Genomic DNA, 26587 nt, shown 5'->3' with positions numbered 1-26587 from the left:
ACCTTGAATATGTGGACACCTATAAGTACCTAGGTGTCTGGCTAGACTGCAAACTCTCCTTCCAGACCCATATCAAACATCTCCAATCGAAAATCAAATCAAGAGTCGGCTTTCTATTCCGTAACAAAGCCTCCTTCACTCACGTTGCCAAGCTTACCCTAGTAAAACTGACTATCCTACCGATCCTCGACTTCGGCGATGTCATCTACAAAATTGCTTCCAACACTCTTCTCAGTAAACTGGATGCAGTTTATCACAGTGCCATCCGTTTTGTCACTAAAGCACCTTATACTACCCACCACTGCGACTTGTATGCTCTAGTCGGTTGGCCCTCTCTACATAGTCGTCGCAAGACCCACTGGTTCCAGGTCGTCTACAAGGCCATGCTAGGTAAAGCAGCGCCTTATCTCAGTTCACTGGTCACGATGGCAACACCCATCCGTAGCACGGGCTCCAGCAGGTGTATCTCACTGATCATCCCTAAAGCCAACACCTCATTCGTCCGCCTTTCGTTCCAGTACTCTGCTGCCTGTGACTGGAACAAATTGCAAAAATCGCTGAAGTTGGAGACCTTTATCTCCCTCACCAACTTCAAACATCAGCTATCTGAGCAGCTAACCGATCGCTGCAGCTGTACATAATCTATTGGTAAATAGCCCACCCATTTTCACCAACTCATCCCCACAGTTTTTATTTATTTACTTTTCTGCTCTTTTGCACACCAATATCTCTACCTGTACATGATCATTTATCAATCCAGTGTTAATCTGCAATATTGTAATTATTCGCCTACCTCCTCATGCCTTTTGCACACATTGTATATAGACTCCCCTTTTTTTTTCTACTGTGTTATTGACTTGTTAATTGTTTACTACATGTGTAACTCTGTGTTGTCTGTTCACACTGCTATGCTTTATCTTGGCCAGGTCGCAGTTGTAAATGAGAACTTGTTCTCAACTAGCCTACCTGGTTAAATAAAAAATAAAAAAATAAAAAAATTTGTATAGACCAGTGTCTGGTCCTCCTACTCCAAACTGGAACCATCTCACCCTGGTACGGTATAGCACAAAAACATTACCTCATGTTCTCTGGAATGCTCTTTAGGTTTTATCACCATAAGACATCGTACATCTCCTCTGTCAGTGTTATCTCATAGAGGGCCTCCTCAATAGAACACACACACAATAGTTAACAGAATACTCTATATACTCTAATACAAAGGGCAGAGCGATCTCTGAATCAAGAATTGATCTATTGCAGGCTGAGACTGTCTATTTCTTTGAACTGGAGATTTACATCCTTCAGGTATTAGACAGAGATATAAAATAGTTCAATTAGAACATCGGGATAGAAATTATCGTGACAGTCATACCACAGATTCTCAATTGGATTGATCTCTGGGCTTTGACTAGGCTATTCCAAGACATTTGAATGTTTCCCCTTAAAACACTTGATTGTTGGTTTAGCAGTATGCTTAGGGTCATTGTCCTGCTGGAGGGTGAACCTCTGTCCTAGGCTCAAATCTCTGGAAGACAAATAGGTTTCCCTCAAGAATTTCCCGAAATGTAGCGCCATCCATCATTCCTTCAATTCTGACCAGGTCTAAGGCTAGAAGTTGCAAAGGCTTTAAAATATCCAGTAGAAGTAAATGTATTCTTAAGCCAGTCTTCTCTCCACCAAATACTTATAAAGAAGCTGTGAAGTCCCCAGGCTGAATCTGTCATTTTCAACCCAGGAACAGCAACCGCCTAGAGACTTGTTGGTCGTTGCCCAACGTAAATCCATCCCTACTTATTCTATTATTCCAGGGCTGGGGCCAATTGATAACCGATCATGCTCATACACACACAGAGGTGCATGTAAACATAGGTACACAAAAACACACACACACACAGGTCTCTGCTGAACAAGAAGAAAGGGAAGGGGAGGAACAAGGTGTGTGTAACGGTTTTCTTGTGGTGAAGGAGAGGCGGACCAAAACGCAGCGTGGTGGTTATTCATGTTTAATATATAAAGACACTATACATGAATAAACTAACAAAACAAGAAACGTGAAAACTCAAAGCAGCACTATCTGGTGCAAACACAGAGACAGGATCAATCACCCACAAACACACAGTGAAACCCAGGCTACCTAAGTATGATTCTCAATCAGAGACAACTATTGACACCTGCCTCTGATTGAGTACCATACTAGGCCGAAACATAGAAATACCCAAATCATAGAAAAACAAACATAGACTGCCCACCCCAACTCATGCCCTGACCATACTAAATAATGACAAAACAAAGGAAATAAAGGTCAGAATGTGACAGTACCCCCCCCCCAAAGGTGCGGACTCCGGCCGCAAAACCTTAACCTAAAGGGGAAGGGTCTGGGTGGGCGTCTGTCCGCGGTGGCGGCTCTGGTGCAGGACGCGGACCCCACTTCACCTCCGCCTTCTTGTCTGCTTCCGTGGCCTCCTAACCACAGTGATTCTACTAAATGACCCCACTGGACTGAGGGGCAGCTCGGGACAGAGGGGCGGAGGCTCTGGGCTGGCGGCACCTGGCTGACTGGCGGCACTGGCGGCTCCTTGCAGACTGGTGGCACTGGCGGCTCCTTGCAGACTGGTGGCACTGGCGGCGCTGGGCAGACTGGCGGCACTGGCGGCCCCTGGCTGACTGGCGGCACTGGCGGCACCTGGCTGACTGGTGGCTCCTTGCAAACTGGTGGCACTGGCGGCTCCTTGCAGACTGGCGGCACTGGTGGCTCCTTGCAGACTGGTGGCACTGGTGGCGCTGGGGAGACTGGCGGCACTGGCGGCGCTGGGCAGACGGGTGGCTCAGGCGGCGCTGGGCAGACGGGTCACTCAGATGGCGCTGGGCAGACGGGCAGCTCAGATGGCGCTGGGGAAACTTGCGACTCTGATGGCGCTGGGCAGACGGGAAGCTCCGGCAACGCTGGAGAGGAAGGCTCTGGCAGCGCTGGACTGAGTAGCTCTGGTGCCTCTGGAATGAGGGGCTCTCGCGCCTCTGGAATGAGGGGCGGGAGCTCTGGCAGCGCCGAACAGGCGGGAGACTCCGGCAGTGCTGGAGAGGAGGAAGGCTCTAGCAGCGCCGGAGAGGCGGGAGACTCCGGCAGCACTGGAGAGGAGGAAGGCTCCGGCAGCACTGGACAGGCGGGAGCACCTGTAGGGATGAGACGGAGAGACAGTCTGGTGCGGGGGGCTGCCACCGGAGGGCTTGTGCGTGGAGGTGGTACCGGATAGACCGACCGTGCAGGCACACTGGAGTTCTTGAGCACCAAGCCTGCCCACCTTACCCGGTTGAATGCTCCCGGTCGCCCTGCCAGTGCGGCACGGTGGAATAGCCCCCACTGGGCTATGCAGGCGAACCGGGGACACCGTGCGCAAGGCTGGTGCCATGTAAGCCGGCCCAAGGAGACGCACTGGGGACCAGATGCGTAGAGCCGGCTTCATGGCACTTGGCTCGATGCTCACTCTAGCCCGGCCGATACGCGGAGCTGGTATGTACCGCACCTGGCTATGCACCCGCACAGGGAACACCGTGCGCTCCACCGCATAACACGGTGCCTGCCCGGTCTCTCTCGCCCCCCGGTAAGCACAGGAAGTTGGCGCAGGTCTCCTACCTGTCTTCGCCACACTTCCTGTGTGCCTCCCCCAATAAATTTTTGGGGCTGACTCTCGGGCTACCATCCACGCCGCCATGCTGCCTCCTCATATCAGCGCCGCTCTGCCTTCTGCCTTCTCTCCTCTCTTTTATCGCGCTGCTTCTGCTGCTGCCCGTTACCACTCCGCTTGGTCCTGTTGTGGTGGGTGATTCTGTAACGGGTTTCTTGTGGTGAAGGAGAGGCGGACCAAAACGCAGCGTGGTGGTTATTCATGTTTAATATATAAAGACACCATACATGAATAAACTAACAAAACAAGAAACGTGAAAACTCAAAACAGCCCAATCTGGTGCAAACACAGAGACAGGAACAATCACCCACAAACACACAGTGAAACCCAGGCTACCTAAGTATGATACTCAATCAGACAACTAATGACACCTGCCTCTGATTGAGAACCATACTAGGCCGAAACATAGAAATACCCAAATCATAGAAAAACAAACATAGACTGCCCACCCCAACTCACGCCCTGACCATACTAAATAATGACAAAACAAAGGAAATAAAGGTCAGAACGTGACAGTGTGTGGTCAATGTTAGATGTGGTTTCTGATTATGTAACTGGGGTATGATCAGATACAGTAGTAAAGCGTTGACCACGACCACTACCTTGTGGTTGTGTGCAAGGTCAACATATAGTGGGGAGAACAAGTATTAGATACACTGAATGATCCAATGTTGACCTAATGATGATAAATACAATCCTCCTGTGTGTAATCAAGTCTCCGTATAAATGCACCTGCACTGTGATAGTCTCAGGGGTCCGTTAAAAGCACAGAGAGAACAAGGAACACACCATGAAGAACAAGGAACACACCAGGCAGGTCCGAGATACTGTTGTGAAGAAGTTTAAAGCCGGATTTGGATACAAAAAGATTTCCCAAGCTTTAAACATCCCAAGGAGCACTGTGCAAGCGATAATATTGAAATGGAAGGAGTATCAGACCACTGCAAATCTACCAAGACCTGGCCGTCCCTCTAAACTTTCAGCTCATACAAGGAGAAGACTGATCAGAGATGCAGCCAAGAGGCCCATGATCACTCTGGATGAACTGCAGAGATCTACAGCTGAGGTGGGAGACTCTGTCAATAGGACAACAATCAGTCGTATATTGCACAAATCTGGCCTTTATGGAAGAGTGGCAAGAAGAAAGCCATTTCTTAAAGATATCCATAAAAAGTGTTGTTTAAAGTTTGCCACAAGCCACCTGGGAGACACACCAAACATGTGGAAGAAGGTGCTCTGGTCAGATGAAACCAAAACTTTTTGGCAACAATGCAAAACGTTATGTTTGGCGTAAAAGCAACACAGCTCATCACCCTGAACACACCATACCCACTGTCAAACATGGTGGTGGCAGCATCATGGTTTGGACCTGCTTTTCTTCAGCAGGGACAGGGAAGATGGTTAAAATTGATGGGAAGAAGGATGGAGCCAAATACAGGACCATTCTGAAAGAAAACCTGATGGAGTCTGCAAAAGACCTGAGACTGGGATGGAGATTTGTCTTCCAACAAGACAATGATCAAAAACAAAGCAAAATCTACAATGGAATGGTTCAAAAATAAACATATCCAGGTGTTAGAATGGCCAAGTCAAAGTCCAGACCTGAATCCAATCGAGAATCTGTGGAAAGAACTGAAAACTGCTGTTCACAAATGCTCTCCATCCAACCTCACTGAGCTCGAGCTGTTTTGCAAGGAGGAATGGGAAAGAATTTCAGTCTCTCGATGTGCAAAACTGATAGAGACATACCCCAAGCGACTTACAGCTGTAATCGCAGCAAAAGGTGGCGCTACAAAGTATTAACTTAAGGGGGCTGAATAATTTTGCACGCCCAATTTTTCAGTTTTTGATTTGTTAAAAAAGTTTGAAATATCCAATAAATGTCGTTCCACTTCATGATTGTGTCCCACTTGTTGTTGATTCTTCACAAAAAAATACAGTTTTATATCTTTATGCTTGAAGCCTGAAATGTGGCAAAAGGTCACAAAGTTCAAGGGGCCGAATACTTTCGCAAGGCACTGTACTTGATCACCCCACTGTACATTGCTGAACAATGAGAAAGGAATGGAACAGGGTGTGTGGTCAATGCTAGATATGGCCTCTTATTATGCAATTGGCACAAATCATTGACCATGGCCAGTGGTGGAAAAAGTACCCAATTGTAATTAATACTTGAGTTAAAGTAAAGATATCTTAGTAGAAAATGATTCAAGTTAAGTGAAATTCAACCAGTAAAGTACTACTTGAGTAAAAGTCTAAAAGTATTTGGTTTGAAATATATCAAAAGTAAAATATACTTAAGTATCAAAAGTAAAAGTATAAATAATTTCAAAGTCTTTATATTAAGCAAACCAGACGGCACCATTTTCTTTCAGTTAAGGATAGCCAGGGGCACGCTCCAACACTCAGAAATCATTGACAAACTAAGCTTTTGTGATTAGTGAGTCCGCCATATCAGAGGAAGTAGGGATAACCAGGAATGTTCTCTTGATAAGTGTGTGAATTTGACAATTTCCTGTCCTGCTAAGCATCCTAAATGTAACTAGTACTTTTGGGTGTCAGGGAAAATGTATAGAGTAGAAAGTTCATCATTTTCTTTCGAATGTAATGAGGTAAAAGTTGGAAAAAAATTAGTAAAGTAAAGTACAGATACCCCAAAAAACTACTTAAGTAGTACTTTCGAGTATTTTTACTTAAGTACTTTACACTACTGTCCATGACCACTAAATTGCAGTCTTCAACCATAGACGTTGACCATGAACACAAGGTTACGTGTAAGTCTCTCTCTCTCTCTCTCTCTCTCTCTCTCTCTCTCTCTCTCTCTCTCTCTCTCTCTCTCTCTCTCTCTCTCTCTCTCTCTCTCTCTCTCTCTCTCTCTCTCTCTCTCTCTCTCTCTCTCTCTCTCTCTCTCTCTCTCTCTCTCTCTCTCTCTCTCTCTCTCTCTCTCTCTCTCTCAATTCAAGGATTTTATTGGCATGGGAAATGTATATTAACATCGAAAATGCAAGTTAAAACCTCTTAAAAGCTAGGGAGCAGAATTTTCACTTTTGGATAAATAGCGCGCCCAATTTCAACTTCCTGCTACTCATGCCAAGAATATAAGATATGCATATTATTCATAGATTTTGATAGGAAACACTCTGAAGTTTCTCAAACTGTTTGAATTATGTCTGTGAGTATAACAGAACTTATGTAGCAGGCAAAACCCAGAGGACTAACTGTTCAGAATTTTTAAAAATTCCCATCTCTCCCCTATATGTCTTTGCCATTGGATATTTAATAGGAACCTATTTTCAGTTCCTAGCGCTTCCATGCGATGTCGCCAGTGTTTGGAATATGGCTGAGGTTATTCCTTTGTCTTATCAGGAAGTAGGTTGAATAATATAATAATTAGCAGACGCTTTTGTCCAAAGCGACTTACAAGTCGGCTGGGGCCACTACTTTTACATATGGGTGGCCCCAGCGGGAATCGAACCCACGACGCTTGGCGTTGCAAGCGCCATGCTCTACCGACTGAGCCACACATAATACATTCATACATTTGGCAGGGGGTTAGGAAGTGCAGCTCAGTTTCCACCACATTTTGTGGGCAGAGTGCCCATAGCCTGTCTTCTCTTGAGAGCCAGGTCTGCCTACAGCGGTCTTTCTCAATAGCAAGGCTATGCTCATTGAGTCTGTACATAGTCAAAGCTTTCCTTAAGTTTGGGTCAGTCACAGTGGTCATGTATACTGCCACTGTGTACTCCCTGTTTAGGGACAAATAGCATTCTAGTTTGCTCAGTATTTTTCTTAATTACTTGTCACATTGGAAATAGTTATATTTTTCTTTTCACATGATTTGGTTGGGTCTAATTGGGTTGCTGTCCTGGTGCTCTGTGGGGTCTGTTTGTGTTTATGAACAGAGCCCCAAGACCAGCTTGCAGACCAGCATGTCGGTGATGGCTTTGTTGTGGAAGGTTTGGGAATCATTTCCTTTTAGGTGGATGCAGAATTTAACAGATATTTTCTGGATTTTGATAATTAATTAGCGGGTATCGGCCTATTTCTGCTCTGCATGCATTATCTGGTGTTTTACGTTGTACACTGAGGATATTTTTGCAGACCAATATGGTGTTTTGTATATTCTTGGTTGGTGAACAGACCCCCCCCCCCCTCTCTCTCTCTCAAGATGTGCTCCCACAGGGTCACACACAGGAATGGGAGCGCAAAAGGCCATGGTGTGAGTAACAATGGGGAAATGTTTGTTTGATAACTTTGAAAGTAAAATTGCTCAGTAAATGTGCTGCATAAACCTGTTCCTTTAGTTCATTTGTGTCACGGGTTGATGGTCACTAGACTCAATGCTGTTTGTTATGTATTAATCTCGTATCCGTTGATAGTGATTGACATCAGACTGGAGGTATACTGATAATGTATCTCTGATTCTGTTGCCAATGATGTTGTGACTTCCTCCCAACCTCTTGGGCTGGTGTTAACAGAACGTTACTGTCTGATAAATATATAAGTGCCTGTCAGACATTTTCTCAGCTTCTGTGCGGGAGGTGTCCCAGTGCTGCAACTTGTATTAAACCAGATTCATTTGGATTGACTTTATCGGCAACTGTTCTCTTTTATTCACCTGAACATCCCCTTTAGACTCCCACATAAGGATTTCTTTTTGACACCAATGAGTAGATAGCATATCAGATTCAGTTCTGCATTGCTGATTGTCTCTCCTACAATTCCTATTGGATTATAATTTATTTTTTGTGGATTTACTTTTTTTTAAATAACTAAATGATCTGCATTTAACTGAATTGAACTACATTTACATTTACATTTAAGTCATTTGGCAGACGCTCTTATCCAGAGCGACTTACAAATTGGTGAATTCACCTAATGACATCCAGTGGAACAGCCACTTTACAATAGTGCATCTGAACTAATTTAACAACTGAATCAAATGTTTATTTTGTGACCTTTGAACTCTGGATTATTCATTGAATTGAATGTTGACTTGATTTGCTTTGATTGCTGGGTATAACCAATACAGAAAGCCTTGCTGCATACACTTTTGAGTTGGTTTATGATTTATGCTGCTGCTCTATTGCTGCCATTTCATGACTAATCAAAGCTTTAATCTGATGTTTTAATGGTGTTTTGCTTTTTTATTGTGTTTGTGCATATTCATACTGTTTCTATACCACAGAAAGGTAAAGGGGTCAAACTTCATGGTACACGGTTCCCAATCCTTGTTTTATACAGCACGTATGTTTAGGAAAGGACAGGTGACTGTTATAAACGTTAATGAGCATTAAATAGTTTGATCTGTCTTTCACCAGAGACAGATGGCTATTTCATGCCTCTGACTCATTATGCACACTGCTAGTATGGTCATTGCATTGGAATATAACCTTAAAAGGTTGTTCCACTTTGATTGGCCCATATTAATGCATGAAGGAAGATGAGTATAAGTTGAATTGGAGTCTCTAAGAAATCCCCAGTCTATTTAATTTCAATATTGTATTCCAACATACGCACACACACACACACAGTATCTTGTATTGTGGTGCTCATTATCAGTCACATGTCTGTCCATGTGATTAATACCTCTTCCAAACACATGGGTTGTGTCCCAAATGGCACAGTATTCCCTATATGGAGCTCTATGGCTACTGGTCTTTAAGCACTGTATGGAATAGAGTTCCATTTGGGCCACAGACATGGAATAACAACAGCTCACAAACAAACAACTCAACACCACCATTTGATTTAACGACTAGTAAACAAGTATGTATTCTGCGTGTGGAATGTGGCTAATTAGCGACTAATAACAACGGTAAGAGACAAAAAAAACATGTTCCCCCTGAGGATCTGCAGTCATTATGGACCGATTTTGTTTAGTGCAGCTGCCAATCACTTGCTGTTCTGCTGACAGGAGCCAATCAGATCGCTTCAGTCGGTCTCCTCTTCCTCTGTCCTTGGTGTTGTAAAATAATAGACATACACACCTTCTCTCAAACACGACCACATACACAACTACTGCACACACTCATTTTGAAGTTGATGACGAGTCCCTTTCCCATCGGGCGGCAAAGTAATCACAGTGAGAAAGTGAAGTGAGCTCATCAACTGAGAGTCTGTGAGAGAACTCTGTTGTTTCCCCCATAGAAACGATGAGTCAGCAGTGAGAGGTGTGCGTCCCAAATGGCACCCTATTCCCTATATAGTGCACAGCTTTTGACCAGAGCCATATGCACATTATGTAGTGAATAGGGTTCCATTTCAGACACATACACTGTCTGAGTACACACCTCATTGTAGGGTTGGGTTTCAGAGAAATAAAGGTGCAGAGAGACTTCAGGCAACAGATCAATACATATAGATGGGCGAGAGAAAAAATGAGGAGAGAAAAAGAAGGGGAGGAAGAGAAAGAGAGGTGAGAAAAAGCAGGGGAGAAATAGGGAAGGAGCAGAGGAAATGAGAGAAAGAGTGGAAAGGAAAGAACTGAAAGAAAGCAGAGTGAGAGACAAAACAGTGGAAATGAGTAAGAAGGGGCTGAAAGCAAGGAAGGTTAGAAAGAGTAAGTCTGAAAAAGAGAGAGAACAAGATGGGACAGTAAAAAAAGGTGTGAGAGAGAGTGAGTTATGAGAAGAAGAGCAGAGAGAGGTGCGAAAAAAGGCAGAGAAAGGTGCAAAGAAGAACAGAGAGAAGTGCGAAGAAGAGCAGAGAGACATGCGAAGAAGAGGCAGATAGAGGTAAGAAGAAGAGCAGAGAGCTATGAGGAGAGATAGAAATGACATTGATGTTTCCCAGGGTTAATCATTGAGCATGATGAGGAAGGAGGAGAGCTGCTTCAGAGTGACAGGCCCGCTGAACTAAAACCCTCATCAAGCACTCACACAAACTCATCAGGCTTTCTATCGTTTCCCCTGCAGGCATCAAGCACATCAGCACTGGAGGGTTCCAGCCAAAGGGAGATGCAGAGCGAATATTAAAGCCCCCTTCAAAGTTGCCTATCAGAAGGCCAAGCCATAAATGCAAGTCCACTTATTAATCTCCTGGGAGAATGCCTATGACAATCCAAGGCCAAAGGACGAAAAGAAGGCTGACCCCGAAATCAGAGAGAGTCCTGCTTTTTTGAACACCCAATATATGAGATAGCCATTGTAATTTAAACACCATATGAGGAGGACTAGTTTACAGTCTTGGCTAAGATCCAGTCAGTTTTGGAAACCTATGCCAATATTCCCAGGAGACCATTAAAAATCACCATTATCAACAAATGATCAACTCTCATCATTGAATAACACATCGTCAAAAAACGTAGATGATATTTGAGATTCAATGATTGTGTGATGCTGTGGCTAGGCGACCTGTGTTTGAAGTCACTCGATATTGCATTATTTAATGGACACAGCTCTTACTTAGACACATTCTGGTTCCTCGTATCTTAATCACCAATAAAAAAACACCTCACAGTTGGTTACAAAAGGTCTGTTACCAGGTTGATGCATATCGGATCAGGCATGTCAATTAATGCTTGAGTAGCCTGTGTTTGGAGGATAAATTGGCAAACCGTGCCAATATATCCTCCAAACACCGGCTTCGAAGGCATTATCACTTTTATACAACGGGTTACCAACATATTCAAATAAAGTTGACACATTTTCAATAAAACCTTGATTTTGATGTATTTATTCATACTATTTCATTCTTCCACAAGATATAGTCCAGACACAAATCTAGGGTTGCTACCCAAACCGACCAGTCGTTCAGTCTTTTTGTTCTGTATCTATGGACACGACCCAGTTGTTTGTTTTAAATTGCCATACTGGCTGGAAAAGTTCTTATCCCTTGCTTGCAAGCTAGCCAACTACGGCTAATTTACTGTAATGTCAAATAGCCAGAATAACAACGAAGTAGCTGCATTCACATTTGTTTAAGCAGTTTTCTAGTAAAATTGGTTGGGATGCATCCATAACAATGGGATAGAAAATGTGCTCTCTTATCAGGACATGGCTACTGCCACATAGGACTCACGTTGGTAGCCGTGAAGTGCTTTGAAAGGTTGGTCATGGCTCATATCAACACCATCATGCCGGAAACCCTAGAACAACAACAATTTGCATACCGCCCCAACAGATCCACAGATGACACAATCTCTATTGCACTTCACACTGCCCTTTCCCACCTCGACAAAAGGAACACCTATGTGAGAATGGTGTTTATTGACTACAGCTCAGTGTTCAACAGCATAGCGCCCACAAAGCTCATCACTAAGCTAAGGACCCATCGGAGTAAACACCTCCCTCTGCAACTGGATCCTGGATATCCTGACTGGCCACCCCCAGGTGGTAAGGGTAGGCAACAACACATCTGCCACGCTGAACCTCAAAATGGGGGCCCCTCAGGGTTGTGTGCGTAGTCCACTCCTGTAGTCCCTGTTCACCCACGACTGAGTGGCAACGCACGATTCCAACACCATCCTTAAGTTTGCTGACAATGCAACAGTGTTAGGCCTCATCACCAACAATGATGAGACAGCCTATAGAGAGGAGGTCAGAGACCTGGCCATGTGTGATGCCAGGACAACAACCTCTCCCTCAATGTGATCAAGACAAAAGAGCTGATCATGGACTACAGGAAAAGGAGGGCCAAACAAGCCCCCATTAACATTGATGGACCTGAAGTGGAGCAGGTTGAGAGCTTCAAGTTCCTTGGTGTCCATATCACCAACAAACTATCATGGTCCAAACACACCAATATAGTCATGAAGAGGGCATGACAATGCCTATTGCCCCTCAGGAGACTGAAAAGATTTGGTATGGGTCCCCAGATCCTCAAAAAGTTATACGGCTGCACCATTGAGAGCATCCTGACCAGTTGCATCACCGCCTGGTATGGCAACCGCTTGGCATCCGACTATAAGGTGCTACAGAGGGTAGTGCGTATCGCCCAGTACATCACTGGGGCCAAGCTTCCTGCCATCCAGGACCTGGTGTCAGAGGAAGGCCCTAAAAATGGTCAAAGATGGTCAAAGACACCAGTCACCCAAATCATAGACTGTGCTCTCTGCAACCGCACAGCAAGCGGTACCGGAGCGCCAAGTCTAGGTCCAACTGCTCCTTAACAGTTCTACCCTCAAGCCATAAGACTGCTGCACAATTAATCAAATGGCCACCCGGACTATTGGCATTAACCCCTTCCCCCCCTTTGTTTTGACACTGTTGCTACATACTGTTTATCATCTATGCATAGACACTTCACCCCTACCTACATGTACAAATTACCACATGTACAAATTAAGTAGAGTAACCTGTACCCCCGCTCATTGACTTGGTGTATATATATATACCCCCTGTATATAGCCTCCTTACTGTTATTTTATTGTGTCACTTCTTTTACTTTAGTTTATTTAGTAAATATTTTCTGAACTCTTTGTTCTCAAAACTACATTGCATGTTAAAGGCTTATAGGTTGTATTCGGCACGGGTGACAAATACAATTTGATTTGAAGTTCTTTGTATATATCCATAAAAATTATGCCGATTCATGATTTTGACTGGCTGAGAAAACCTGCCTACTTGTCTATCTCATCCCGACTCCCAACATATTCATTACTATGGGACAGCCGGAGATTGAAATTGAATAGTGAAACAATGTTGCAAATGTCGGAGAGACAAGACATCAAGGTTTATACAAATCTCTGATGTTGAAAACTAAATGTTAGTCTTAAAAGAAATGTGAGATAATGTCTAGATGCTTTTAATAGTGGAGATCAAGTTTATAAATTGCCTGGCTGGGCTGATGAGACCATGGATCGCGCAGTCTGATGGAACAGAGTAAATAGGCATTTAAGCGTCATAAATTTAGCCGGTGGTAACTTGCAGAATAGACACCGACTGGAATGAGGTTTTAACCAATCAGCATTCAGGATTAGATCCACCCGTTCTATAATGAAGGAAAATGACTGCAAGGGAGTGTGTTAGCATGAGGCTGTGGCTAACAAGTCTTGACTGAACTGTGCATTTCACTCTTTGCAATGATACTGAAGGGAATGTCATGAACATCATCTTGTTGCTTGGAGGAGTAAACAAGATGGTGATAAATGCAATTACTCTGAGATTCTCAGAGTATAAGGGCACTGGCATCAGCAGCCAGATAGGTATTTATTTTGTCTGCGGTGGTGCTATTGGCTCGAAGACAAAGCGACAAGACAAAATACATGATTACTTCAATGATTATACTCCTGGAAAGTCAGTGTTGCGTGCTGTGTAAAATGTGTCTAAAAGGAGCCAATTCCAGCTCTGCACTATCCACAGTGTTAATTTATGCAGTAGCTCGGTGCTTGGAAGAATCGAAGGTGGAAAATGTCAACCCTGTGAAAGGAGCTACATTTACATTCTATGGAAGCAAATTGGAACGTTTTGCAGATCAAAACTGTCCGTCCTGCTCCATTTAATCCAGAGTGAGATGTACAGTTACAGACGTGGGGATGAATCCAGTAGGTGGCACACTTACTTTGTTTGAGGAAAAAGCACTGTGCCTTTTCACAGCACGTGTGGAGTGAGTGTGAGTAGAAGTCATCCTGGGTAAGTGTGTGTGTGTGTGTGTGCTTGTCAGTGAGCAAGCAGGGAGAGGATAGGAGAGAGTGTCTGTGTGTGGGATCAGAGACCATTGTTCTAGCTTGAGATCAGAGACAAAAATGTATCATCTTCTTCCCTCTTAGACTGCCTTTTCTGTATACTACAAATACAGCGCCTATGCCTGAGATACTCACAGCTATACGACAACAGGTGGACACTTACAGGCAGTCAGAGTTGGATGTTCTGACAAGGTTCTCGAGTTTCCATTGGACGGGGTGGTTGTTTTGATGTTCTGATTGGTTGGTTTCATTGGCAGTTTAGTGTTGCCAGTTACTGTAGGAGGAAAGTCGCCATTGGCTGAGGAGAGAAACAGACAAATAGCAATTTAGTGACATTCTTTGCAAGCCATATCTTTCCACAGCTCTCTAAATGCTAAACAGTTGAAGATAAGCAGGGTTGTGTTCATTAGGGACCAAACGAAAAGAAAAAAAACTTAGACAAATGGGGACTACCTAGATTCCCTCATTTTAATTTTCCATTGCAAAACATTTTAAACAATAAGTTTTTTTCCCCAATGAACATGGCCCAGGGTTAAGTTTGGTGAATATTTGGCTGCATAACCCAATGACTGTATATATGAATGGACAAAACCATTGGTCATGTGACACCATTCATTCCTATGTGAAGACTCAATAGCGCATTGAAGCCAAATTGAGTCGTTTATGATGGTGTCTCATGGAGACTTAACATGCGCGGTTCGAGCTACTCCAGGAAGTGACTTCGCAGGGTAGCTCAGTGCTCTCATTGAGACTTTAAAATAATCGGTTGGAGACATATATCTGGTGTATTAGAAGCAATTATTGGTACCATGATTGTCCTCATAAAATGTTTTTATTCAAAGATTGACCACGAAGATTGTCATTTTTCCATTCACTATAATGGTGGTGCTGTTTTCTGCAAACAATGCCTGCAGTATCGCGGTCGGCCGTGAACTTCCGTGGCTTCAATGACACAGGGCAGTTGTTTTCCCCTGGGATATCTAAAGTTATACACTGTCGGTTTGTCCAGTAGGGGGCACTCTTTCCTCAAGACCAATAGAGATTGATATAGTGGTGGTGGGTAGGGGATCCAAATCCGCCCCATCTTCCTGCAAACCTAGGTCACTAAGCTAATTGGATCCGGGGCTTTCATTCCACTTACGCAACCCAATCAAGCCTCTGGACAGACCAACCACCTCAACCTACCCCTTTTCCCCATCAACTTCAGAAATATATTTCCGTTGATTGGGTATTGCGCCTTTGGATATTAAGTACTAGCCTTTTCAGAGGCTGTAAAATATGTCCTGTCAGGAGGGCTATGACAATATGGGACTGCATACTGGACTGCATACTGGACACAACTACTATGGTGCAGTGGGGAAGAGGATAATGCTCTTTCCAATAATCAGCTGCCAGGACCAGGGGTAAATCCCAGTCTCTTGGTCTGAGCAGAAGAAATAGCCAATCACCACCTCTGATCGTAAGGGATTTGACATTCCTCAAGAAATTATACAACAAACCAACCGTTCATAAAAAGGTAACAAAAAAGGCATGATTGTTGAATTGAACTGCTGAAATTGTAATTTACAATTTCATGGTATTGTTATTATCAATGGAAACCAATGTGGTTAAAAACTTCTTAAGGCTAGGGGGCACTATTTTCACGTCCGGATGAAAAGTGTGCCCAAAGTAAACTGCCTGCCACTCAGACCTGGAAGCTAGGATATGCATATAATTGGTAGATTTGGATATAAAACACTCTAAAGTTTCTAAAACTGTTAGAATTATGTCTGTGAGTATAACATAATTTATTTGACAGGTGAAACTCCGAGGACAAACCATCAGGGTTTTTTTTTTTTAGGTCACTCTCTTTTCAATGAGATTTCTATGTGGATCTAAATTTCCAAGGCACTTGCTTGCAGTTCCTTTCGCTTCCACTAAATGTCAACAGTCTTAGATATTGGTTGATGTTTTTCCTTTGAGAAATGAAGAAGTAGCCCTTTCCTATCTCGGTGGATAGCCAAGTGGAATGTTGTGGTTGGGGCGCACGACCTGAGAGCTCGCTCCACTTTGTTTTCATCCGGTTTTGAACACAGTTTATTCCTTCTTAAATTTTATTGATTATTTATGTTTAGAAACAACCAAAGTTGGATTAGGAAAGATGTTTGAAATGTTTGGAACAAGTCCACAGGTAACTTATTAGATACTTTGTAGTCATGTTGCGTGAGTTGGAACTGGTATATTTTCAGAATCAAACGTGCCAAAGAAATTGACATTTTGGGGATATAATGACAGAATTTATCGAACAAAACGACCATTTGTGATGTTTAATGGACATATTGGAGTGCCAATAGAAGAAGATCTTCAAAGGTAAGGCATGAATTATATCGTTATTTCTGACTTTTGTGTCGTACCTGGCTGGTTAAATTAGGATTTTCATGTGTTTGTTTGATGGGGTGCTGTCCTCAGATAATACCATGGTTTGCTTTCGCCTTAAAGCCTTTTTGAAATCTGACACTGTGTCTGGATTAACAAGAATTTCATCTTTAATCCGATGTATAACACTTTTATGATTTATTAATTATTATTATTTCTGTTTTTGTATTTGGCGCACTGCTATTTCACTGGGTATTGTCAAATCAATCCCGTTAACGCGCGCAGGGATCACTAAGAAGTTAAAGAGTTTCTGATCAGGGTCAAAACAAAGTTTTATATAAAAAAAGTGTCTTCAGTGGAAATGAAAGATGAAGAAAGACATTTGGAGTGCTAATGAAATTCTAATACAGATATCCAACAGATAGATCACAGTCCCTTTCATAGACAAAATGTCACAGTTGCTCAAACAGTATGTTCATAAGTGAGTGACAGAGTCAGGTATGATATAACCTGGCTATTAACATTTGAATGGATCTCACATGGATTTGACAAAGACTCTGATGTGATGCTGCTTTTCGCACATCGACACTGACAATGGATAGTTAATCAGAACTACCCTTCGACTTTAGAACGGTTTTTAGAGACTATTAAGTTAGAAGACAATTGTAAGTTGTAAAAGACGACTGATGCACAGAACTCCTGAACAGAAATAACTGGCAATTTACTAAGAAATTGCATTGTAAAATGGCAGCACAAGAATTACTTCATTAAATCAAGCAGCATTAGGCACCAATTGGTTACCAATAGTTTTTTTGAATTCTGTCGAATAGGTACTGATAGGTACCCGAGTAAACATGCAATAGTACTGTAAAAAATAAGAAGCAAAGTCCTACCAATGGTGTTCAACCAGGTGGCATGACTCAGAGGTCAATGCTGCGGTCACCACACCACCGGAGAGTAGAGAGTCTATGATATCGTATTGATCTCCATCACCCACATCTCGCAGCCTTATTTCGCCACCTTCTGCTGCAATCACAAACCTTTGTAACCACTCTATGTGTGGTCATCAGGCCCCTGTCCTTCAAGAGACCAGCCTCCACAGTCATCAATTAACCAGTGGGTTACAGTATATTGCTAAAAGGTGCTTTTAAACCATTTTTGGTTCTATATAGAGCCTTTTCTTGTAGCAGTGGAGGCACTGCACAGCTGGCATTTTATTCTATATTAAAAGTTTTGCAGTCAACAACTGAAACATTTATTTATGAATTTATGATGTGACAAAAATAAATCACCAAAACAAAGCCTTTTCTGTTTCGGCACCAGGTCGTCAATCCGTTTTCATTGTGAATGAAGAAGGAAGTAAGGCTAGCCCAGATGGTAGTACCGACTCGGGAATGGTGTGGTCGCACAAACACACCTCTTCCCTTGCCTCCAACATAATGCAACTAATTTAGACAAAACAAACTTGGTCCTTTTATATTACTTACTTAACACGGAGCTAAAGGACCGCACCATTTAGCTCCAGATACATAATCTATCCATCTTTGGGAAGCGCACAGAGGACTCTGTTTGCGACTAGCTTGTCTGAATATCAAGTCGAGAGCAGACTGCATGTTTCTTAATTATGATGACAGGTCACATGAGAGTCCTGCGTCGTGTTGGCTTGCCAGCTCTTACTGGCTTGCTGAAAAGACATATCATCCCTTTCCCCCCACAAATCATTCCACAAGCATTATGGGACATTGTGAAAAATGTCTACCTTTCATCTTTGTCTCTTTAATCATCTCCTAAAAACACATCCCTTTCAGTTCCCTCCACCCAGCTCCTCCGCCACCACTATCTCCTTGGGCTGAACTGCTCTCGTTCATCACAATATGGCAGGGGGCTCCCACCACAGCTGTGCACTGTACATACCGACTCTAGAGAATGCCAACCAGCCAGGTTGTTCAAGATTGAGGTCGGAATTGGACAACTATCCATGTCTTGAGGATGTCGGATTGAATTAACCTTTAATTTAGAAATTTGACCTTTGGAAAAATGGAATGCTACAGAGCAGCAGGAGCAAAAAAAACACTTCGAAATTTGACATTTGGAGCAACTTCGAAATTTGATGTATGGAGAATGTGGAAGAACGCATAGTTCTGCAGTGAGACTGAGAGCTTGATGTGGAAAACATGGGACAGACGTCCATTTTCTTTGCCAGGCCACAAACATTTCCTACACTATGTTGCCTATATTTGTCACACCCTGACCATAGAGAGCTTTTTACTCTCCTTGTTGGTTAGGTCATGATGTGACTAGGGTGGGCCATCTTGGTGTATATATATCTATGTTGGCCTGGTATGGTTCCCAATCAGAGGCAGCTGTTTATCGTTGTCTCTGATTGGGGATCATATTTAGGCAGCCTTTTCCCACCTGTTGTTTGTGGGATCTTGTTTTGTACTTTCCAGGAGGAAAGCCAGAAGTGGAGGATATCCTGGACGTGGGAAGAGATTATGGCAGGAGACAGAAGCCTGCCATGGAAGCAGGCGGAAGTAGCGAGGGAGCAACAACGACGACACCGGGGTTTGCGGCCACGACGGAAGCCCGAGAGGCAGCCTCCAAATATTTTTTGGGGGGAGGGCACACGGGGTGGTTGGCGGAGCCAGGGTTTGAACTAAAGCCAACTCCCCATACTCACCTTGGTATGCCGGTCAGGCACCATGTTTTGCGGTGATATGCACTTTGTCTCCAGTGCGTATTCACAGCCCGGTGTGTTCTGTGCGAGGTCCTCGCACTTGTCTTGCTAAAGTGGGTATCTGTCCAGGACAGGTTGTGCCGACTCAGCACGCCTGTTCTCCAGTGTGCCTCCTCGATCCAGGATATCCTGCGCATGCTGTACATGCCGTATCTTCAGTGCACCTTCAGAGCGAAGTGCGTCCTGTGCCAGGTTCTGGCACTTGACGTGCAATGGTGGTCATTTGTCCAGGGCGCATTGTGCCAGCACTACGCTCCAGACCTCTAGTGCGCCTCCACAGTCCAGTACGTCCTGTGCCTCCTCCCTGCACACGAGGTGCGTGTCTCCAGCCTGGTACCACCAGTGCCGGCCCCACGCACCAAGCTTCTGGCCACAGTTCCCAGTCCAGAGCTTCCGGCGACATTTCGAAGTCCAGAGCTTTCTGACCTGAGACACAGCACGACGGTTGCGGTCAGGAGCCTCCAGCGACAGTCTGCGGTCCAGAGCCTCCAGCTGGGTTTACAGTCCAGAGCCTCCTGCGAGGGTTCCCAGTCCGGAACCTCCGGCAACGATCTACGGTCCGGAGTCCCCGGCGACAAACCGCGGTCCGGAGTCCCCGGCGATGATCCACGGTCCGGTCCCTCTGGCGACGATCCATGGTCCGGAGCATCCTGCGAAGATCCCCACACCAGAGCCACCATTGACGATGAGGTATCCGCGAGCGGAGTGGGTACTTCGGCCCGCACCGGAGCCTCCTCCGACGGTAGATGCCCACCCAGACCCTCCCCTATTGAGTCAGGGTTTGCGGTCGGAGTCCGCACTTTTGGGGGCAGTACTGTCACGCCCTGGCCATAGAGAGCTTTATATTCTCTGTATTGCTTAGGTCAGGGTGTCACTAGGGTGGGTCATCTAGGTGATTATATATCTATGTTGGCCTGGAATGGTTCATATTTAGGCAGCCTTTCCCCACCTGTTGTTTCTGGGATCTTGTTTTTGTGTAGTGCCTGTGAACACTGCATTTTCTTCATGTATCGTTCGTTCGCTTATTGTTTTGTTTTGTTGTGAGTTTCACACAGAAATAAAAATATGTGGAACCCAGATCACACTGTGCTTTGGTCTAGTTATTATGGCGAGCGTGACATTATTACTAACAAGATTTTCTTAAACATTGATTTCATACTTCATTTGACAGAAGTTCTTTGTCAGCTTAGAGCAAAACGTTATTGGGCTTTACTTGTGGCTGGCGCTAAGGAGGCACAAGTGTCAAAAAGTTACACATTGCAACTTTAAGACCAACAAAAAGCAGGTCTTATCGGTAACACTGTTGATAAATGCATGGCTTTTGAGAGTGGAAGCACAGCCTATCCAGCTGTGATGCACAGTGTCCATGGAAGGACAGATGTGCCTTTTGTGGTGGTAAATCTCGTACTTCGAAAGATTTTTTTTAAACGATTTGTTTCCCCCCATTTTGTTTAATTTGTCTAAAAAAACAAGCATAGCCTACCTTCCTCTTTATCAAGGCTGATTGAGCAGCAGCGCATAGGTGCATCATTAGCCTTTGAATAAAGGGTTTAAATGGTCTTCTGAGAGTGCTTTGGAATATTTAGTAGGCTATCCATACCCATGTTTAAAGAACCCCCGTTTGCAGAGACATGCTCCTCACTATTCAGTCCTCCTAAATGCCATATCAAAGGAAGATTTCTTTGAGAATGTGCCTCGCATGTACGCAACGATAATATTGACAGGAGCCTAGTATTTTGTATAGACATGTAAATGTTATGCATAAAGAAATGTAGGGCGACATGTGTACATAGTTCAATGGCATGAGAGAAGTGCTTCATGATATTATGCTTCTTACCCAATCATATTTAGAAATATTGTTGTTGGTTTAAAAAACATGTCTTTCATTCAATTTGATTTAATTTGGGTTTAGGGGGAGAATGTACCTGGTTCGAATGCAATCCCAAATGGCACAGACATCAATTCAACATCTATTCCACGTTGGTTCTATGTCATTTAATTTAAATGACAAGAAAACAATATTGATTTTTTAAACCTTTATTTCACTAGGAAAGTCAGTTAAGAACAACTTCTTATTTTCAATGACGGCCTAGGAACTGTGGGTTAACTGCCTGTTCAGGGGCAGAACGACAGATTTTGTACCTTGCCAGGTCGGGGATTTTGAACTTGCAACCTTTCGGTTACCAGTCCAATGCTCTAACCACGAGGCTACACTTCCGCCCGAGTCAACCAGTGCATGCCCTGCAGGATGCAAATTAATCTGCTATTTCTGGAGAAGTGCAAATATGATCTGTAAAATGGTCCTATGATGTTGATAAAACATTACACATGTGAGCGACATCCCCCTTTCTCTTTATAGTGGATCTTTATTTGGATGTGCGTAAAACCCTTGTTGCCCTGTCTGTATTATGGTGCCTACAGGCATAATTGTTTTTAGACATAGCCTCTTTAAAACAAGCTTTTGTTTTGTTTTTATTACAACATGATTAGAATTATACTATGTCTTTTTAGGCCTTATCAAGAGCATAGTAAATGTAATCTTTCATATTGACTATCTCCAGACTGCAATTTACAGTAGACCTAAAACCCAGCCTTTTCCCTCCACCACGAGGTACTGCGCCCATCATTCCAGTTGTGAAAATATAAACAATATTTCTGACACACCCCCGAACATTTAACGCTACCGTCAGATCTAAGATTTACCATTGCGTTAGGTTTGTTAAAATAGAGCCCATCTGTTAATGCTGCTGTGCTTGTCTTCCTTGCATGAACACTTGCACTTGTCTCTTATTACTATCACCAATTTTTCTGATAGCTGTTTTATTAAAGGGGCAATCAGCAGTTGCTATATCCATTTTTGGACTTATAAAATAATGATATGTACCCATTGATTCTTGAAGAAAATAACTTATAAACGCTTCATGGTTTTAATTCAACTGTCGTAGCTCATCAGAACCCAAAATATTTTTTTATTTTACCTTTATTTAACCAGGCAAGTCAGTTAAGAACAAATTCTTATTTTCAATGATGGCCTGGGAACAGTGGGTTAACTGCCTGTTCAGGTGCAGAACGACAGATTTGTACCTTGTCAGCTCGGGGGTTTGAACTCGCAACATTCCGGTTGCTAGTCCAACGCTCTAACCACTAGGCTACACTGCCTCCACCTATAGAAGCTTATAGGCAATTTTTGAACTACATTTTGAAGAAAACTAAAAGTTCAATAGATGGACGATCATGGAAAGCAGGATAGTTCCTTCCAGTGGCGAACCGTGACTATTGGAGCTAGTCTCTCAGTTGCAGAAAAAGATTTGACGTTATACATATCGATTAGAGACCTTGGATGCCTGTGTATACAGAGCATGACTTGAGACCTTTATCTTGCAGACCTATGTAGGAGAAGCAATTACACAATGGTTGCAAATATCAATAGCGGAACCACGTTAGAAGAAAATACGGTTGGGTCGTTTCAAAGAATCATTTGCCAAAACAAACAGTCTGTCACGTTCGTTATATGGATCTGACCAAGGCGCAGCGTAGTATGTGTACATTCATATTTATTTAAAGAATAAACACTGAACAAACTAACAAAATGAAGCGTAAAGCTATACAAACGAGTGCTGACAGGCAACTAGACATAGACAAGATCCCACAAACACCAAAGGGAAATGGCTACCTAAATATGATCCCCAATCAGAGACAACGATAAAGAGCTGCATCTGATTGGGAACCATATTAGGCCACCATAGACATACAAATCACTTAGACCTCAAAAGCCCTAAATATACAAAAAAAACAGAGACAATACAAAACTAGCGTACCCACCCTAGTTACACCCTGACCTAACCAAAATATAAAGAAAACAGAGATATTTCAGGTCAGGGCGTGACAGTACCCCGACCCCCCCGTGCTGACTCCTGGCCGCAAACCTGAACCTATAGGGGAGGGTCTGGGTGGGCATCTACCCTCGTGGCGGCTCCGGTTCTGGACGCAGCCCCCCCTCTTTACGCTGATCCCTCTGCCATTGTAGAACCGGACCGTGGATCATTGCCGGAGGCTCTGGACTGCGGAACATCGCCGGAGCCCCCGGACTGGGAACCATCACTGGAGCCCCCGGACTGGGAACCATCACTGGAGACCCCGGACTGGGGACCGTCGCTAGGGACCCCGGACTGGGGACCGTCGCTGCAGACCCCAGACTTGGGACCGTCGCTAGAGACCCCAGACTTGGGACCGTCGCTAGAGACCCCGGACTGGGGACCGTCACTGGAGACCCTGGATTTGGGACCGCCGCTGGAGATCCCGGACTTGGGAACGTCGCTGGAGACCCCGGACTGTGGACCGTCACCGTAGACCCCGGACTGTGGACCGTCGCCGTAGACCCCGGACTGGGGACCATCACTGCAGACCCCGGGCTGGGGACCGTCGCTGGAGACTCCGGACTTGGAACCGTTGCTGGAGGTTCCGGACTGTGGCCCGTCGTTGGAGGTTCCGGACTGTGGCCCGCCATAGCGCTCTTTGAGACTTGAGAACGCAGCGCTTGGAAATCTTGGTTTTCCCCTATATATTGGGAACTTTTGTGGGTCGAGGAGGGCAAGGAACATAAGCCTTTCATGGTCATTGAACCTGTTTCTTAGCTGACAATGTTGTCGCTGATAGCACTGTGTTGCTGTTGGAACTGCCTGTGAATGTCTCCTTGTATATGTGTGGTGCGCATCCTTGGTACTCCGGTCTCACTCACAGTGTCCTCGTAGATGGAATCGAATTGACCTTTTCCCTCTCTGTGGTGTTGCAGAAGTCGTCCACCCTGGACAAGCAGAACTTTATGTCAAACTCCCTGTTCTGCAATATTACAAACAGCACGTCGGAGTATGCAAATATGGAGTAGAACACAGATAGCAGGAAGCAGAACTCGAAGCTTGTCAGGTGCATCATGTATCCATCTGCGCTGTGAACGGTGTCTTCATCAAAGTCATCGTGATGGTCCACTATGTATTCAAAGAGTTCAATGAGTTCAGCCTTTTTTTCATACACAGTGCCAACTAAGTGTGAGGAGAAGTTCCATCGTATTGGCGCCATTCTGGGTAGTCTTCGCTGGCATATTTCATCCAGTAGTTTGACAGATCTTCAGAAAAATGCTGCGACGCCACCCCAAATTTTTGCTGCCATTATTTTAGTTTACCAGCACCTTGCGACATCACCTGATTAAGAGTGTACGCATATCAATGAATGAACAGAGCTTGTGGGATAGTTTCTTTCACCTTGGCTTGTACTCCGTTTATACCAGAGGCCATGACTGCGGCCCCATCATAACACTGAGCCGCAACTTTGGCCTTGCATTCACACATCTCTAAAAAGCTGATAATTCGGGCAGCAACCGCTTCTGCCCATTTATCCTCAGTTATATCCTCAAATTTCCTTTCCTTCACATCACCATCGGTAGTGTAATGCAACACATAAGACATTTGGGCTACATTGTCTATCGTCTCGTCAACCATGATGGTTACAAAGGGGGATTTCACCAATTCTACCTTCATGACACCTGTCATTACATTCACGACCGCGTGTATCAGGTCATTTGGATTTTGCTGGAAGTGCCTGTGAGCACGGTAGCTGTAACCAAATGGCAGTCTAACGTGCTGTCATGCTCAGCCAAGAAATCCACTATTTCCAAGTAGTTTCCCTGAATAGCTGATTCTTTACCCTCATAATGTCCTCTGAATGCTAATTCTTGCTTGCCTAAAAAAACAACCATATGAATAAGGTGCATTAGCATCTCCATTGTGCCTGACTTTATCATTGTGAGCAAGTGTCTCATTGCGCCGCTGCTCGTTAAGAAGGTCTACTCTTGTTCCCCCAATTGTTTTTAAACTCACTGTAGCTCGCAGGTGTGAAGCTGAGTTTTGGTGTCGAAGTGCTGACTTTGTCAAACAGGCTAAATCTTTGAAACCAGTTGTCCAATTTGAGCTATTATCGCTGCTGAAGAGTAGCTTTTTTGTCAGCTCTCAGTTGGTTATTAAAGATATCTGTACCCTTATGGAACCCATTCAACTTGAAGGAGCTGGAGCAGTTTTGAATTGAAGAATGGTTAAACATCCCAGTGGCTAGATGTGCCAAGCTTTATAGAGACATATCCCAAGAGACTTGCAGCTGTAATTGCTGCAAAAGATGGCTCAACAAAGTATTGCCTTTGGGGAGGTGAATAGTATTTGTATTTAATATTCCTGCCACCAACAGAATTCTATATATACTGTATGGGGCATACAACAATCTGAGCTCTGTAGATTTTGCTGCGAAGAGACAGAATCAATAGATCATTTATTCTGGTTTTGCCACTACGCAGCTTGTTTCTGGTCACAGGTTTAGGAATGGTTAAAAAATTACAACATGCACTTAAAATGAACCTTAAAAATAGCAGTGTTGAGTGATTTGGAAAGCCAAATTATACTCGTAAGAAAGGTTTTCATCTTTACCTCACAATCTGTGTATACTATATGTTTAGAAAGGTCAAAAAAATTATGTGAAACATCACAGCACAATTGAAAAATGTATGGCACATGGAAACCAAATGAGAGTGGTCTATGCTGATCGGTGGTATGGGCTGAGAGTGGCTGAGGGTTGGAATTAAAGAGCTTATGTTTGGTAATGCATTATTGGTATGTTACTGCTTTATATAAAAGTGCCATGTATGCAAAATGTGTATGTGAAATGTAAATATAAAATGTATATATAAAATGTATGTAAATGTCGTAGAAAAGCTGTAAAAAACAACAAAAACGAAAAACACTTCGGGGTGTGGTGGATCGGTTAATAAAATACATTTTAAAAACTTTAGGGCGATAAATACATGTGTACTTTGTTATTAAATAAAAAATCATAATAATAATATATAAAAATATATATATAAATATATAAAAAAACAAAAAAGCTCAATTCCTTATGGTAGACTGAACGTCTTAGTACATTAAACAAACTAACCTTTTCACCACACAAGAACTACAGGAAATATACATTTTTACATCAGATTGGTGGTGTTAGTATAAAAGGTCAATATCTTCGGTTTAGTACCAGTGATTTTGTCATTTGCTCCTGTCCATAGTGGGTAGCTATGATTTTCAGACAACGGTGGCAAGAAAAAATGTGGGCGCTCCTCCTATTAACGTCTCTGGCATCACATGAATTAGTGGA

At 43.7% G+C, this 26587-nt stretch overlaps 1 protein-coding gene across 1 annotated transcript in view; it reads right to left on the bottom strand.

The window, feature by feature from the left end:
* Positions 1–26587, bottom strand: part of LOC135506266 (ALK tyrosine kinase receptor-like) — a 769161-nt gene that overhangs the window by 81986 nt on the left and 660588 nt on the right. Inside the window, 2 exon segments of the mRNA XM_064925805.1 lie at positions 7163–7166; positions 14524–14608. Coding sequence (XP_064781877.1) covers positions 7163–7166; positions 14524–14608 — 89 coding nt within the window.

The sequence above is a fragment of the Oncorhynchus masou genome, chromosome 2 (genome assembly GCF_036934945.1).
Source record: "Oncorhynchus masou masou isolate Uvic2021 chromosome 2, UVic_Omas_1.1, whole genome shotgun sequence".
Taxonomy (NCBI): Eukaryota; Metazoa; Chordata; class Actinopteri; order Salmoniformes; family Salmonidae; genus Oncorhynchus; species Oncorhynchus masou.
This window is presented reverse-complemented; position numbering and strand designations above follow the sequence as displayed.